The sequence below is a fragment of the Ornithorhynchus anatinus genome, chromosome 9 (genome assembly GCF_004115215.2).
Source record: "Ornithorhynchus anatinus isolate Pmale09 chromosome 9, mOrnAna1.pri.v4, whole genome shotgun sequence".
NCBI lineage: Eukaryota > Metazoa > Chordata > Mammalia > Monotremata > Ornithorhynchidae > Ornithorhynchus > Ornithorhynchus anatinus.
In genome coordinates, this window is record NC_041736.1 from 18,876,589 (window position 1) to 18,893,846 (window position 17,258).

Consider the following 17,258-nt stretch of genomic DNA (forward strand, 5'->3'; position numbering starts at 1 on the left):
CTCTGCCTCCAGTAACCACTCGATAACTACCACTGATTGACCCAGCAGTCCTGATTTCTGATGACTCTGGGGTGGCAGGTGAAGGCAGAAATAGCTTTCAAGACTAGAAGGCATCAGCTGCCATCCTGTTCTTATTCCTCTGCCTGGTCCACTGGGTCCAGAAATGCAGAAGCAGCATGCCCTAGTGGCAAGAGCGTGGGGAGTCAGAAAGGCTTGGGTTCTAATCCCAGGTCTGCCACTTGTCTGCTGTGTGACCTTGAGAACACCACTTAACTTCTCTATGCCTCAGTCACCTCATCTGTAAAATGGAGATGACTGCTGAACCTCATGTGGGACATGGACTGTGTCCAACCCAACTAGCTTATATCTATCCCAGGACTTAGTACAGTGCTCGGCACGTTCTAAGTGCTAAATACCATAAAAAATAGAAAAATGTGAGAGCAGTGCCAGGATTTCTGCTCCCTCCTCAGACTTTGAGGAGGTCACTCTGGATACTGTAAAGAAATCTCAGGATCCAAACTATCCAGATGTGGAGGACTTCACAGGTAGGCGTTGGACATCGGTGGACGACCTGCAAAACACTTGCCCGATGGAATGGCCGTCAGTATGGGAAGCTTTGTGAGACTCCATTTGTCTTCTCCCTTAGAACCCAGGGACCTCTGATGGAGCGATTCATTCCTACCAAAACCAGATGAGTTTAATTGATGCCTTGGCCAATTATGCAATCATTGGGACAATCGCTGCCTACACCCATCCAGAGGGCACAGACTACTGGATCCTGGTGCCCGGGCCCAGCCTCACCTGACCCATGAGGAGGGAGTTAAGGCTGAGCCCCTCAGCAGGGAACAAGAAGCCAAACCTATTTCCAGCCCAGGTGGAGAAATGGGTGCTAGAACACAATTTGGCCAGGTGCATGGGAAGCTATCGACCTAACAAAAGCAAATCACTCTAGATGTAAGGGACTACTTGTGGCTCATCAATATCACAAGAAAAGAGACCCAATAAAAAACCCGTACCACTGGGGTTTAACCAGTTTAAAATCTATGGACTGTGGTAAAAATATGGGCAAGTGGACAAAGTTGATAGTATTAAATTATAACTATTTCCTCTTTTCTCACAATAAGTTACGCATTAAATAGTACTCTAGAAATCTAGGCTTGAAATATGAGGAATCTTATCCCTGGATTATTACCATTATTATGTTAAATCAGACCCATGGTCCACCCTGCTAAGTATTTTGTCTGACAGGAGTAAGCAGGATGTCTGAAGACTGCCCTGAACATCCAGTCTAACCTTTCCTTCGAATTCCCTTTAATAAAATATCATGGGTCATTCATCCACAAACTGTAATCCAAAAACTTCTTGAATATACTTATGATTTTAGGCAGGCTAACTTCTAGGGGCAATTCCCTATGCTTACCATTCAAAAGGTTGCCAAAAAAACTTTCAAAGCTATAAACTGACAATCTTCACCATTCACTCTGTTTATCTAGGCCATGGGCTTCAATGAGCCTCAAGAAGGGAAATCAGCTGAGCAAATCATTTCCATAGCAACATTTTAGTGACATTGTAATCTTACTCCAAGTGCAGCATTCGCCGGCCAATTACGTGGATACTTTCAGAACCAGTAACTGTAACAGGATAGGCTCAAGGCATCTCTTGGTTAAGTCAATAAAACCCAACCTGGAAATCTGTAAAAATGGATTACTTCATATTGTCTGATCCTTTCCCCATCACCAACTGAATAAAGTACAGCTGTGCATTAAACTTAGCCTATTTTATGCCAAACCTGAGGACATAACAAAGGAATTTAAAATGGGGATGATGGTCTACTGATCTCATCCCCACAAAAATCTCCTACACAGACCTGCGTTTATCAAAAATCCCTGAAAGCATTTGTTAGGCATTCTTCTATAATGATGACTGTTTGAGCTCATTGTGAACAGGAAATATTTTCACTAACTCTGTTATATTGAACTCTCTCACGCGCTTAGTACAATGCTCTGCCCACAGTAAGCACTCAATAAATAAGATTGATCTGCACGCATTTACACACACACACATACATGATATCTGCTTTTAAAAGGATCAGCAAAGAAATGTGGATGACAGTTAACCTGAAGATTAAGAGTAGGAAGACAAGTCCTTCACACAACCAAAGGTCTCCAATCAACCAATCAAAAGCATATTTCAAGCATCCATTGCATATTAAGCACTATAAAAAGTGCTGGGGAGAGTATAACAGATGTAAAACAAGGTCAGTCCTTCCCACTGAGTTGCTTAAAATCTAATGGGGGAGGCAGGCAGGCAGAAATGATTTAGAATTAGTGGAAATACAAACATTAAATTGGAACAGCAAGAGGGAGGGGGACAAATAAGTAAATGACTAAGTAGGGGATGTAGATTGATATATACATAAGCACTAAGTACGACTGTCGGTACATAAGCGCTCAAGTGGACGCTGGGATGACATGACTTGGGATAGAGGAATTCAGCGAGGAATGCTTCCCATTGGAGATGGGATTTCAGTTGGGCTTTGAGAGGGCAGGAAGCTTCAGGCAGGGGACAGGGAATGAGCAATAAATATCTTGCAGGGGAGGTGAAAGCAAGGCACAGTCAGAAAGAGAACTTGGGGAGGAGCAGAGCGTGGGCTGAGGAGGAGCAGATGAACAGAGCAGATATGGAAGAAGACAGCTGGGGCAAAGTTTGGAAGTTGACCATCAGGAGTTTCTGTGTGATGTGGAGGAAAATGGGTAATCACTGGAGGACTGGGAGGGGTGACGCGTACCAACTGGCATTTTCGAAAAATGATCCGGGGAGCAGAATGCAGGCCACTCTGAAGAGGGGGATGGGTGGAAGCGGTCTCCAATGTGACAGAGTTAAATGTTATCACTGAATTCTGCTGGTGGGCAGCAGATTATACAAAGGTGCAAGAATACAGTCATGAAAAGCTAGCATGTCCTTAGGGAGACGGGCAGACAAAGTGTAGGGCAGACTGAACCAAACGACCCGAAATCCAATAGCATAGCCAGTGGCCAAATTTCTCTTCGGCTGGCATCGGCCTGACTTGGCACGGATACCGCGGTCCACCCCGGAGCCGGTCCTCTGGCGCCACCCATCCGCCAGACATCACAAAGAGCCAGGCTCAAGGAGGATTTCAAACAATGAGGTCCCCAAAGTCAGTCTGCTTAACAGCAGCAGCGCAATTTTTGAGGCAGGGGTGGATGAGGGTGAGCCCCTGAAAAACTGCACAAACAGTGATGTGGCCAGGAGTTGCACACCCAAACAGAGAGGAGGTGTTCTACCGGGGGCGTTGGCGGAGAGGCCCAAGACAGCAGTAAGGGGCGGGGAGCAAGAGTCCAGGAGGAGGTGGTAGCAGTGTTGGCAGGCGGCATGTAGTGAGACTGTAGAGAAACCGAGAGTGGGCCTCACATTGCTCCCCGTCAAGGGCCCACGTGGGTGGGGGCAACACTGCCAAAAGGCCCGGCATATGTCCTTCTGGAGCACTCTCACGCTGCAGCCCATCACCAGCCCTGTGGCGGAAAGAAGTGACACACGGAGAGCTGCACCCCTGTGAAAAACGGCCACGAGAAACCTCGAGCGGCAGTCACTAGCTCCTCCGGTTTAGAACACCCCGTCACAGCCACGTGCGCAGGGATGGGAGAATGGATGCCAGAGGGATAACCACCCTCTACAGATGCTCTGTGGATGCTGAGGTTGGGGGCACCCAAAAGCAAAGAGGGCAGAACTAGCCTAATAATTATACTAACAATGGCATTTGTTAAGCACTTACTATGTGCCAGGCACTGTACTAAGCGCTGGAGTGGATACAAGCAGAGTGGGTTGGACACAGTCCCCCTCCCCCACTTGGAGTTCAAAGTCTAAGTAGGAGGGAGAACAGGCATCTAATCCCTATTAACAGTTGAGGAATCTGAGGCTCAGAAAAGTTCAATGACTTGCCCAAGATCACACAGCAGATACGTGACAAAGTCAGGATTAGAATCCAGGTCCCCTGAATCCCAGCCCAAGTCCTGTTCAGTAAAATCCAGTAGACCATAGCTCTCCCTATTTTCACTTTGAACATCACTGTTATCTACTGTCTTTTTGTGCAGCGCATTGTACTATGCCCCTAAAATTTCTACCTCCTCCATCAAACCTTTCCCGATTAATTTCAAAGTTGCTGAGCCACAACAACTCAATAATCAGCTCTAGCACCTTCATATTTATTTACTTCCCTCCTCAGAACTAGTACACAGGTGTTTAAGCATTGAATTATTTTTTTCTGATGACATTTTGTGAATTCTTTTTATCCATCACCCTTATTGGAGTGTCAAACTCACTGAGGTTAGAGAGAGGTTTTTTGCTTCTGGGCTACTTTCCTAATACTTAAGTACAGCCCATTGCACCAACTGAAAGCAAAATAAATAGCATTACTACTACTATTGCTGGTAGGGGGCTGGGGGGGGGGGCGGTAGAGAAGAGGGAGGGAGAGCAAGAAAGCAAGTGAGAAAGAGCGAGAGACATAGAACCAGAGCAAGAACTGGGTGAGCACTAAGGTGTTACAGTCTTACGGCATTTCAAGCTGGAGTAAATATATTTTGGCCCTAGAGAACTATATTGTGCTTACTGGGTGCAATAATTTGTGGAGCATAACTAATCACGGGCTTATTAAATGCTAATTTTTCCAGCAAGACCTCAGTTACATTGTCATGCAACCCAGCAATGAGGTATATAGAAAATTAGGAAGCACGTAAGCCTCTTCTTTATATTACAGAAACCCCAAAACGTATCAAGTGGTGCTGAACAGCATCTTAATTATAATTATGGTACTTACTAAGTGCTTAATATATGCTTAGTCTTGTGGTAAGTACTAGAATAGATACCAGATAACCAGATCAGACAGTCCCTGATCCACATGGGACTCTCAACCTAAAAGATAAGGGAAAGCAGAGCAACTGTATTGATGAGGAAATGGAAGCACAGAGAAGTAAAGTGACCTGTCCGAGGTGACGTGCACAGGTAGAAATAGGAAGAGAACCCAGATCTCCCAATTTCCAGTTCCACGGTCTTTCCATTAGGACATGCTGCCTCTCAATCGGCATTTAAAATAACTGCTGAAACAGGCTTATGGTGCACCAATTCAATCGTATTTTCTTTTAATCATATTTGTTAAGAGCTTACTAGGTGTTGGGCATTGAGTGCTTACTGTGTGCAGGGCACCATACTTAGCCCTTGGGAGAGCACAATACAACAATAAATGGACACAGACACAACAAGCTCAGAGGGAAGAGAAAGACATCAACACAAATAAATGACAGATATGTACGTAAGAGCTGTAGGGCTGGGAGGGGGTAAAGCAAAGGAAGCAAATCACCGAGAGGTAGAAGGGAGTGGGAGAAGGGGAAAGCAGATGATGGACTAACTATCCAATCATATTTTTCAATGAAATCTGTTACACCAGACAATACCTGCATCTTCTGTCAGCCAATTAGAAACAGCAGGAGGAGGATTAGAAGAGGGTCTGGAAGAAGTGGAAGCAGAGGATAGGATGGAACGATAGAGAAGGTAGAAGACAGTGCTAAGAGTTATGGCATTTATCAAGCACTTACTAGGTGGTAAGCATTGGGATAGATATCGAGCTGTAAGTGACACAGTTTCCATTCCTTACGAAGTTGACAACCTTAGACACATTCCACAAATGAAGAAACTGAGGCACAGAGCGATCAAGTGACTTCCCCAAGGTCACAGAATAGGCCAGGGGTAGAGTGAAACTCGAACCCAGGTCTCTTGGCTCCCCATCCCATGTTTTCTTCCACTAAGCCTTGCTGCTTCCCCTAATGGCGGAGAGAGGGGGTGAAGGGAAGAGGGAATGGTAAAGGTGGGGAAGGATGAGTGAAAGGGTAGAGAAAAGGGGATAAATACTGGCCTGGAACATCTGGATTTCACCTGTATACGACAGTCCTCAAAGCATCAGGGTTTCCAGAGAGTGAACAAATCCACGTCCACTTTAGATGTCCATAATTTATTTTAATGTTTGTCTCCTCCTCTAGACTAAGCTCTATGTGGACAGGGAACATGTCTATTGACTCACATTGCACTCTCCCTATTTAGACTATGAGCTCTACGTGTGACAGGGACTATGTCCGATCTCATTAACTTGTATCTACCCCAGCTCTTAGAACAGTGCTTGCCATGTAATATGTGCTTAACAAACACCAGAAAAATAAAAAACAAATAAATTTGACTGATTCATTACAGTATTATGGAAACAGCCAAGATTTAAGAGAAAAGAGATCATTTTGTACAGCTCAAAGGTGTGCACAAATGATAAACTGGGGGTGCGATCCTGTTCCATCCCCCAAAATGGTCTCATAGGAAGCCCTCTGTTCAGTTTTCATTAAGCTTTTATCAATTTACTCCAATTTGTCTGCCACACGAGTCATCTTGTTTCCATAACCTTGTCTCTGTTTTGCTTTAGAACAGACATCCACTTGGAAGCAAGGCAAGAAAAACTTCCCAGGTTTTTGTCTTCAGTCCAAACTGGAACTGTGCTGCAACACAAATAAATTGCAGACTTCGTTCTATGTCCTCTCGTGCCCCCAAATTCAGAGACCCACCTCCACCTCTCCAGCTAATAGGCACCTTACAAGAACACCTGTTTCAAACTAACTGAGACAAGACATTTTTCAGGCAAAACATCTTCTTCACCTCTGGGTTTACTCTCCATGGGCACATGTTAGATCATTCTCTTTCTTCAGCATCACCTAACTGTTCCTCTGGTCTCCAAAAACTGCTTCAAATCAACTCAATTTGCAGGTTACCATCATTTCAAAATGGGACATGAAGAAGCAGCAGCATGGACTAATGGAAAGAGCTTCGGTCTGGGAGTCGGAAGGACCTGGTTTCTAACCCTAGCATCTCCACTTGTCTGCTGTGTAACCCTGGGCAAGTCACTTAACTTCTCTGAGCCTCAGTTCCCTCAATTGTAAAATGGAATTTCAGTACCTCTTCTCACTCGCACTATGACTGAGCCCCATGTGGGACTTGATTATCTTCTATCTACCCCAGCACTTAGTACAGACTTGGCACAGAGTATTTCACAAATACAATTATTACAGTCACTTTATAGTAAAAAAGATTTTTATACGACCCCTGAAGGTATACAAACTAGAGTAAACTGGAAGTCCATAGCTTTACCCAATCAGATATTGCCAAATATGGACTAAGACAACCAGCTCCATGTGAAACATGGACCTAATTAGCTTATATCTACCCCAGCACTTAGTAGAGTGCCTAGCACATAGTATGTGCTGAATTACCATTGTAAAAAAGATTAACGTCCTTAAATTTTAACATCAATTTTGCTTTCATCAGTTTCCAGCCTAATCTGAAAATATTCTCTAGTGAAAACAAGAAAAACTAAATGTGTCCCAAGACAGAGTAGGAAAATACCCATGCTACTGGACTTAAACCTCAGGAGGAGACTAGCTTGATGCCATCACTCTCTCCTTCTGCAAGGAAATATAAGGGTATCCTTTTTTCCTTATTTTGCCTTGTTTCAAATTTATAGACAGAAATTCTTTCCAAGAAACATTAATTTTTCTAAAAGTGAAATATATGGATTAATTTTATATGCTAAACCCAGACTTTCTGAAGCTTTCATTTGCCATCCGTTGCAAATAAAATCTAAGAACTTCTTTCTTAAAAAACAGGATATGTAAACTCTGTGTTTCTTATCAATCCCTCAAATCCTACAAAAGGAGACATGGATGGAATTACTGTGAGAAATATGAATTGAATTTCCTTTTAATATACTTTAAAGACTTAAGGAAAATAATCATGGAAAGCTAAACAAGATGGATTCATAAACCCCAAATATAATTAGCTTCACAAATTAGGAAGCAACATTACCTTCTGGAAAGAGCACTGACCTCGAAGTCAGAGACCTTGGATTCTAATCCCGGTTCTGCCACTTGTCTGCTGTGTGACCTTGGGCAAGTCACAGCTTCTCTGTGCCTTGGTTCCCTCATCAGCAAAATGGAGTTTCAATACATGTTTTTCCTCCTACTTGGACTGAGAGTCCCATGTGGGACCTGATTATTTTCTATCTACTGCAGTGCTTAGTACAGATCTTGGCACATAGTAAGTACTTAAATACCACAATCATCATTACTACTACTGTCATTTTACATGTGTTTCTTCCCCTCGCACCCTGAATACCACAGTATGCCTGCCTTTTAGAAATTAAAAAGATTTTCACGTGACCAATGAAGGTGACCAAACTACTGTAAAATCAAAGTCCATAGTTTTACCCAAATGAATATCACAACTGGTGTCACTCCTAGGGCACCACAACAAAAGACACTATTTAGAGTAGTGTGACCTGGTGGGCAAAGCAAAGGCCCAGGAATCAGAGAACCTGGGTTCTAATCCCAATTCAGCCACTTGCTTGCTGCATGGCCTTGGGTACACCACCTCACTTCTCTGGACCTCAGTTTCCTCATCTGTAAATTAGGGACTCAAAACCTGTATTCCCTTGTATTTAAAGTGTGAACACCATGCCGGACAGGAATTGTGGCCTTTCTGGTTACCTTGTACCTAACCCCAGCAGTTAGTTTAGCACTTGGCAAAACATGCTTCAATATCATTATTATCCTTATCACTAGTATTATCAAATAGCCCATATAATAGTCAATGCTATGACTTGGATAATTCCCTTCGCAATACCCTGAGAACTGAGTCAAAAATCATTTAAATGAAGTGGAAACTCCTTAAGCTTTGGCATTGAGTAAAATGTTATAACTGCATTTCTTAATTGCCATTTATGGACCACCCTTAATGCTTGAAAGATTAACCATTTGAGAGCACTGTTCCATCACCATTCCACAAACTCATGCATGTGGGACAGAGGACACAGGAGTAAAATGGTATATCACAGCCTAGGAGAGAGAGGCATGATGTGGTCACTTTTTCCAGAGGGGTCCTTCTTAAAACTAATTTAAAAACACATACACACACACAAATAAAATCAAATACACAAACCTGACCCGCAGTGCAAACAGAAGCCAACTAGCTTAGCAAGAAAGTTAGGGATGGATTATTTTCATTCCATCAGAGTTGGAACTGGGCAGATGACTTGGACTCCTGGCCCGCTTCTTGATCTGGACCAGAGTCACTTGTATCATCGTGGGAGGGGAAGGGTGTAAGTACTGAACTATTTGACAACACACTAGTTTCATTCCCTAAAATGCCTCTCTCTACCCTCCACCTCATCATCATTGAGCCAAGGTCCTCTTACTTGCAAGGATCCCTCACCAGGTGATATTTTCCCCAAAGTAATGGGAGCTCATCCACATCACCTGCCTCTAAAACCAGCTCTGCTGCTATGCCTAAGTAATGGAGGGTTTTTGGTGTGTGCAATCTCCACTACTCTCCTGGAATACTCCAAAGCAACTAAAGAATAACAAAAACATTATATTTATAGAGTACAGGTATATACTCCAAAGGCCTCAAAATATTTCACAATATTTTTGGAAGGTTTCCTGAGGTACACTGTTGCCCAACACCCATGAATGGCTTAATAAACAACAATAAAAACCACTTTCTGGCCTCTAAAGTGTTTCTTTGGATGTAAAAATTAAGCTGATTTGCTACATTTCACCTCTTCAAGACTTAGTAGTACTCTATTACATGCATACACTGTCAACAGACTTCATACTTTGAATGTGATGATATTGAAGGAAGGTTCAAATTTCATTCAATACTGGACAGAATGCATTTCTAGTTAATATTCTGTCTCAATCACTGTCATCTTCAAAGGAAACATCAGAATTATGACAGTTTAGTGCATGTAAAAGTGCACCAAAAATCATTGCTCTAAAATTCAATCATCTACAGATGTGTGTAAGGTGTGTGAGGCTAGATCCTGTAGAAAATATCTGAAAGTCTTGGTCAGGATTTCTTTCCATCAAATGAAACTATGGGGGACAGCACAACTGAAGGTCATATCAGAAGATCAACTTTGGAGATTTGTTCTCGTCGATTAGGCTTATTTCACCAAAATACTTTAAAGTATCATAATAGCATAAATGGAGGCACTAAGGTTACTGCACAATGTTTTCACGTGAAAACATGTAATTCATTCATCATTAGCCCTCGCAACCTTTGTAAAATATGCATCTTGGTTTGAAATAGAAAAGATACTCAGACCTTAACTATTATTCCATTAATTTCTACAGTTTTTGCATTACATTGCACACTTCCAAAACATAGTTCTCCCAATCCCTTCGGATAGAAAATATCAGAAACGTCTATGTTCCATTCCACAATGACATCATACGACCATCTCTTTGCACGGGATCCTCCTAAACAAAGATACACGCTCCCGAGAAGAGAGAGATCGTCTTCCATTAAATCAGCCTTCTCTTGCTTCCTCCTTAGCCCCTTTCTTTGGTCAATTAGAGAGGATTTTCAAGCCCTCCTGATAGAATTTGATTTTAATTAACTTATTGATTACTCCCCCCGTCCCCCGTAAATTAATCAATCAACCAAACGGCAAAGCCACCTGGTGTAAAGCAACCCATGGATCAGGGGCCGCCCCCGGGAAGTTCGGGATGCAATAGACGGTTTCGAAAACACACCCAAAACAAACTCTCCGGGGCTTTTTCGTTTATTGAGATGGAAAACAACGAGACAAGGAGTTGGGTGTCGGGTTCTGCGGCGCCAGAAGCATCCTTCCCTCCACCGCCTCGCCCGGTGCTAGCCAAGGCGCCGCGCTGCCTGGACCCGGCGGGACCGCAGGGCACAGCACAGGGCAGAGCGCGGTGCACTGGAGCAGAGGACTGGAGCAGAGTGTAGGGCACAGCAGTGAGCAGAGCGCTGGGCAGAGCTCAGGGCACAGCGCAGGGCACAGTAGTGACCAGAGCGCTGGGCAGAACGCAGGGCACAGCGCTGGGCAGGGCGCTGGGCACAGTAGTGATCAGAGCGCTGGGCACAATAGTGACTAGAGAGTTGGGCACACTAGTGACCAGAGAGCTGGGCACACTAGTGACCAGCGAGCTGGGCAGAACGCAGGGCACAGCGCTGGGCAGAACGCTGAGCAGATCGCAGGGCACCGCGCTGGGCAGAGCGCAGGGCACAGCGCAGTGCATTGGAGCAGGGCACAGCAGTGGGCAGAACGTAGTGCACTGAGCAGAGCGTAGGGCAGAGCACTGACCATCGAGCATAGAACAGAGGGCAGGGCAGAGCCCAGAGCGCGCAACATAGAGCACAGAGCAGAGCATCTCCCAGGCTCTGCCTGCAGAGCAAACAATGGGAGCGACGAGACGGGCGGGCGACCGGTCCTCCGCCCCGGCCAGCCCACCTGCCTCCAGCTCCGGCGGGAAGGACCCTCCTTACCGAACAAGGTTAGAGCCATGATTCCGGCGCCTGCTCCCCGTCGTCCTCACCGCCGAAGTTGTCCCCCCGTCGAGTCGGCACACGGACGGCCCGGGGCGTCGGACGGCTTTTCGGCGCTACCTGCTGAAAGGAGGAGGAGGAGGAGGTGGGGTCGCGGCGGTGCAATGAAAGGGGGAGGGCGGGAGAAGGAGGAGAAGGAGGCGGTGCCCCCGACTGGGCAGGCTCCGCTCACTCGGCATCCTCCCGCGGCCAGGACGCCATCTTGCTACCCCGCATGACCGGCGGCCCTGCTGCCTCCCCCGGCGGCCGGGCCGGGTGGGTTCCCATAGCAACGGGGCATCGGCGGGCACGTGCGGGGCTGCGCGCATGCGCCCTACGCCCCCCCTCAGCCCCAGTGGCGGGAACCGCCCTCCCGTCGTCTGAGGCGCTCAATGGCGGCCCAGTCCACCATTCATTCATTCATTCATTCATTCATTCATCATAATAATACATTCAATAATAATAAATAATGTGGGTATTTGTTAAGCACTTACTATGGGCAGAGCACTGTTCTGAGCACTGGGGGAGATAGAGGGTCATCAGGTGGTCCCACGTCAGGCTCCCAGTCTTCATCTCCATTTGACAGATGAGGTCACTGAGGCACAGAGAATAATAATAATAATGTTGGTATTTGTTAAGCGCTTACTATGGGCAGAGCACTGTTCTGAGCGCTGGGGGAGATAGAGGGTCATCAGGTGGTCCCACGTGCGGCTCCCAGTCTTCATCCCTATTTGACAGATGAGGTCACTGAGGCCCAGAGAACGATAATAATAATGTTGGTATTTGTTAAGTGCTTACTATGGGCAGAGCACTGTTCTGAACACTGGGAGATATACAGGGTAATCAGGTGGTCCCACGTGAGGCTCCCAGTCTTCATCCCCATTTGACAGATGAGGTCACTGAGGCCCAGAGAAGTGAAGTGACTGGCCCACAGTCACCCAGCTGACAAAGGATTCGAACCCATGACCTCTGACTCCCAAGCCCGGGCTCTTTCTACTGAGCCACGCTGCTTTTGAGTGCTTACTAGAGCACTGGCCTAAGCTCTTGGAATGGACAATTTGGGCAACAGAGAGAGACCATCCCACAGTCACACAGCTGACAAGTGGCAGAGCCGGGAATCAAACCCATGATCTCTGACTCCCAAGCTCGTGCTCTTTCCACAGAGCCACGCTGCTTCTCGATAATCACCTAGTGCTCGTATGATCCGGTTAATAGAAACGATAACAATTTTGGTCCTTGTTAGACGCTTACTATGGTCTGCCACTGTACATACAGTGTATTTAATACACTGTACTAAGCTTTGAGGTAGAGACAAGAGAAGGAGGCAGGACACAATCCCTGACCCATATGGGGCTCACAGTCTAAAAGGGGAAGGAGAACAGGTTTTTAATCCTCATTTAACAGATGAGGACATGGAGGCACAGAGTAGTCAAACGACTTCTTGGGGTTCTCTCTCCAGTAGAAACTTAGAGCATTATCCCAGAAGAGCAATTTGAATTTCCTGTCAGATATTACTCCTACTTTTGGTGGGTGGAGTCTATCTCCTGTCACCTAGCTTCTGTCCTATTTCACAAGTTTTCAAAAAAAACCACACACACTTTGAGATTTGCTACTTTAAAAATGCTCTGAAAACTCAAAGCAAGTCATATTTTTTTGTTTACAGTCTTGGTCTATTAATAATGTAGTTACACATCCAGCGCATCCCTCCCCCCGACCCTACCACTTCCCTGGAAAACACCTACTTTTTTTGAATGAATGCGGCTCAGTTCAAACTCTGAATGTAATCTTGAACAAACCTTACTTCTTTAACTCCCACTTCCCTTTCCATTTCCGCTATCAATCTTTTTTTTCTTTTAGTTCTCTCCTATCCCTGAGATAATACCTCCCCTTTCCCTTCATATTCTGCCAGGAGTAGTATTTTTTTTCTTTAACTGGGGACTAGTGTTTCCATAAAATTGAGGGTTATTTTCCGTAGGAAGCTTCAGCAAATTCAGTGTCATAATTTCACAGTACATTCAAATCAGGAGAGAAGGTAGCAAGAAAGGAGCCACATTTTTTATTTGAAGACAGATGCCTTTGATACTTAGCGAAATCAAGTAGAGAATGTGAAAATCAACATGCAGGTTGGATGGAACCTTCAGATCTTTTGTACTTGATAACTGTCCCCAGTGGGATATGGCTCACATCTCACTATCAAAAGAAACAAGTCTTCAAATCCTCAGAACAATTTTAAATCTATAATGAAAATGCTCCTGGGTTGTATCATATCATCTTCCTTTGAAACCCAGTTTGCTCTCCTGAAACATGATGAATAAGTAAGTCTCTCAGCAAAGAAAATATGCCAGGTAAAGCTTCAATTACAGTACTGGATTCTCCCTTTTACATACATTCTGTTGGCACCAGCCTAGTAATAATAATTATGATATTTGTTAAGTGCTCAATGGGTGCTTAGACCCTCCCTCTGCAAAGAAAATATGCCAGGTAAAACTTCAAATGCAGTACTGGCATTCAGTACAGTACCAGCTGAGTGCTGGATTGATATGAGATAATCATCCTAACAATCCAGAATCTGAGGTCTCTGCCCAGTGTTGAATATGACTTTGTGAAAGACATATTTGCTCCTTTTGTAAAGTAGTTGTTACCTTTACAGCTAGGATAGTGAGCTATATAATGCCAAAAACAAACCATAATCAGGACTCCTAGGCTAGCATTCCAGTCCCGACTCTACCACTTACCTGTTGTGATCTTGGACAACTTACTAAACCTCTTTGTGTCTGTTTACTCCTTTATAAATTGGGGATTCATACCTCTTCTTCCACCTACTTAGACAATGAGTCCCATGTGGAGCAGGGAATAGGTCTGACCTAATCACTTTGTATCTATCCCTGTGCTTAGTACAGTGCTTGGCAATGCTTAAGAAATACCATTAATGTTAAACCAGTTTTGTACTGAGCTAGGAGTATCCAGGAGAGATTTTTCTCCCTCACTGGATTCTAAACTCCATGAGGGAAAGGATAAGAAGTAATTACTCAATTGTACTCTCCTTAGCGCTAAGTATGGTGCTCTACACAGAATAAATGTTCAATAAATTTGATCGATTATTTAATAGAGCAAGCATTTTTCCAGTAATTTTATGTCAAGCAGGTTCTTTCTGCAGCCCAGAGCCCCTTTCTGCAGAACAAGCAAGGTTAAGCGGCCAGAGGCGTGGCCTTCTGCTCCCCTTGCCAACAACCTCTCTGCTATTCAGGAGTGCCCTCCAAGCTTTTCCTGCCAACTTTTCAGCCAACTTTTCACCTCTTTAGGGCTGCTATGACAGGGGAAAGAACAGCCGAGGCCACAGGCTGGCAGCCAGTGCTTAGTCTGTAATGAGAGAGCACTAGTCGAGAAGTTGAGACTAAAGCAACGTGATGGCCAAGGCCACCGGGACATTATCAGAAAGTGGGCATCCTGATCCAGCTGGCAGTTAGCCGGCCCTGCCCGGACTCTGCTTCTCTTATCCCCTAGTCTTTAGTAAGTGCCTAATGCGAATCATAATTATAAAGTAGGTCCCGTAAAGTCCAACAGCCTCTTCCCCAGCCGTTGACTTCAGGAGAACAAAATAGTTCCCAAGTGCTCTGAAACACACACCTACCCTGGCATCCTATGTACTACTAAGAATTAACCCTGGAGAAAGTTCAACACTTCATTAATTTATCAGATTTTAATTTGATTACTGTAGACACTTCCATCAATCACATATCAGTTATTCAATTCAAATCATCTCCTAATTTACTGCTTGTAAAACCATTTTTTCCTGTTTTCATTTCTTGAGAATGCTTTGTGCAGAGAAAGCAGTATCCAAGCTTGAGTTGAATTTGCTTGGATTCCGACCAGTTGAATACCAGTACTATTCTTATAGCTGTGGATTCAAAATAAGGAAGGGTGTTAACCACTTTACAAGTGGTCGTTATAAGTGATGCCTTAGTTTGTTTAGTGGTCTGATATCGGAATCATTTTGATTCGTTCTCATTAAAAGTCTCCTTTCAGTAAGTTGCATACAATCATGTAAAAAGCAGGCTTTGTTTCATTATGGCTCTTTTAAAACTAGAGAAATTATTGGAGTACTTTTTATTCAATATATTGCATCTAAAATATTGGTTCTGATTTTAGAAAGTTTTGAATTTACTTTTCAAAACAATCATATTAGAGTGTTCAATAAATATACAGACTTGAAATTAAAATGCTAATACATTTCAAAAATAGGGAATTGCCAATTTGAAAATAAATTCATTATGCATAATGTAATCACATACTATGTCATAAAAAGAATATTTTGCAGAGGCAATGGAATGAAGGCTGAAAATATAAACTAACAACCAACCTTAATTTCTAGTATCACTATCATCTAAAGATAAAAACCATTTCATCCTTTAATGTTTTCTGTATTGCTTACAGTAATTTCTTCGTAGGTTCATCTTGTTCTCTTTAGCGATTCAGCAGACTTCCTTTAGCAACTGCCCTTCTGTTCCAGGGCACTTCTGTTTCTGAAAAAGAGAATTTAGGTCATAGTTTCTTCTCTCAGTAAGTGAGAATTTTGAAAACAGGACCAAAGGTAGCTTCTCATTTTTAGTAATCCTTGTGGGCAGGGAATGTGTATTATTGTTGTACTGTACTCTTCCAAGTGTTTAGTACAGTGCTCTGCATACAGTAAGTGCTCAGTATATTCGGTTGATTCACTGACTCAGTGAGAAGAAGGGAACGGTGGAAAAGAAGAAAGTTTGAATGAATATCCACAAACCTATCTATATAAAATAAAATCAGTATCATGTTATTGAGTGAGTCCACAGCAAGCAATCAGGCTGGAGGGAGCCTGTTATTTTACATTCCTGTCTCTATTACTGGTTCGTCCATCCTTTTTGGAGTATAAATATGCTTAAGGGTCTATGATGTGTGGTTAATAATGCTTTCATTACATTCACCTGATCTGGAAAGGATTGACTGGCTTTGATCTCATTCTCTCTGATCTCAATTGGAATTGTATGCTCGGTTGTTGGGGTGAACAGTATATACCTAGTGGTCCATTTGAGTCCAAAAGTGCTTTGGAATTGGCTTTGAAGCCTTCTAGAATGCCTATCCATTTTCAGGAGAATTAATAGTGTTACACTGACAACCAGAGGGTTTCTTCTATAGTGAAAATATCTAGTGAATTTCAAAACAAGGAGAGTGTACTTTAAAATTGCAAACAAGAGTTTTATTATTTAAATCCATTCCTAATTCATACCAAAAAAACACGTCGCCAGGGACAGAAATGTTGTATTGTACCCTCTCAAGTGCTTACTTCAGTAGTAGCTCAATAAATCATCAGTCGTATTTACTGAGTGCTTACTGCTTACTGTTGATTAATTGATCTCTTCGCACACCCTTCCTTGGGTTTAGGGGCCTCCCAGCTAAAAGTTATAAATTACAGAACATTCAGATATCTAATCCTGAAGAAAGTGCTCCTGTTGATGGAGTATGCTCAAAGTTGGTTTTAGTGGATTTTTCCAAAGTATTAGCCTTTGGAAAGGCACGGACAACCAAAAGAACTCTTTAAATTGGGGGATGAGAACTTCTTCCAGTCAATGTTCCACTGGGCTGACTGGTAGAATGGCTACCTTCTTCATCTCCCCACTATCTCCTAGAATAGGGCTATTAGTGTAGCCTGGATTGTATATTTGGACCATGAAATGTGAGCTGACAGCCAGGATTGGCATCTCTTCAAAGTAATCACTCCAACATCCAGGACTTTTATCAATCAATGGCATTTTTTGAGTGCTTACTGTGTGCAGAGCACTTACTAAGTG

The 17,258-nt window shown here is 43.7% G+C and overlaps 1 protein-coding gene across 1 annotated transcript in view; it reads right to left on the reverse strand.

Annotated features, from left to right (window-relative positions):
* Nucleotides 1-11,620, reverse strand: part of CHN1 (chimerin 1) — a 148,535-nt gene extending 136,915 nt beyond the window's left edge. Inside the window, exon 1 of the mRNA XM_029072276.2 lies at nucleotides 11,398-11,620. Within this exon, the coding sequence (XP_028928109.1) occupies nucleotides 11,398-11,416 (19 nt within the window). The 5' untranslated portion in view covers nucleotides 11,417-11,620. The remainder of the gene's footprint in view (nucleotides 1-11,397) is intronic.
* Nucleotides 11,621-17,258: the final 5,638 nt, after the last annotated feature.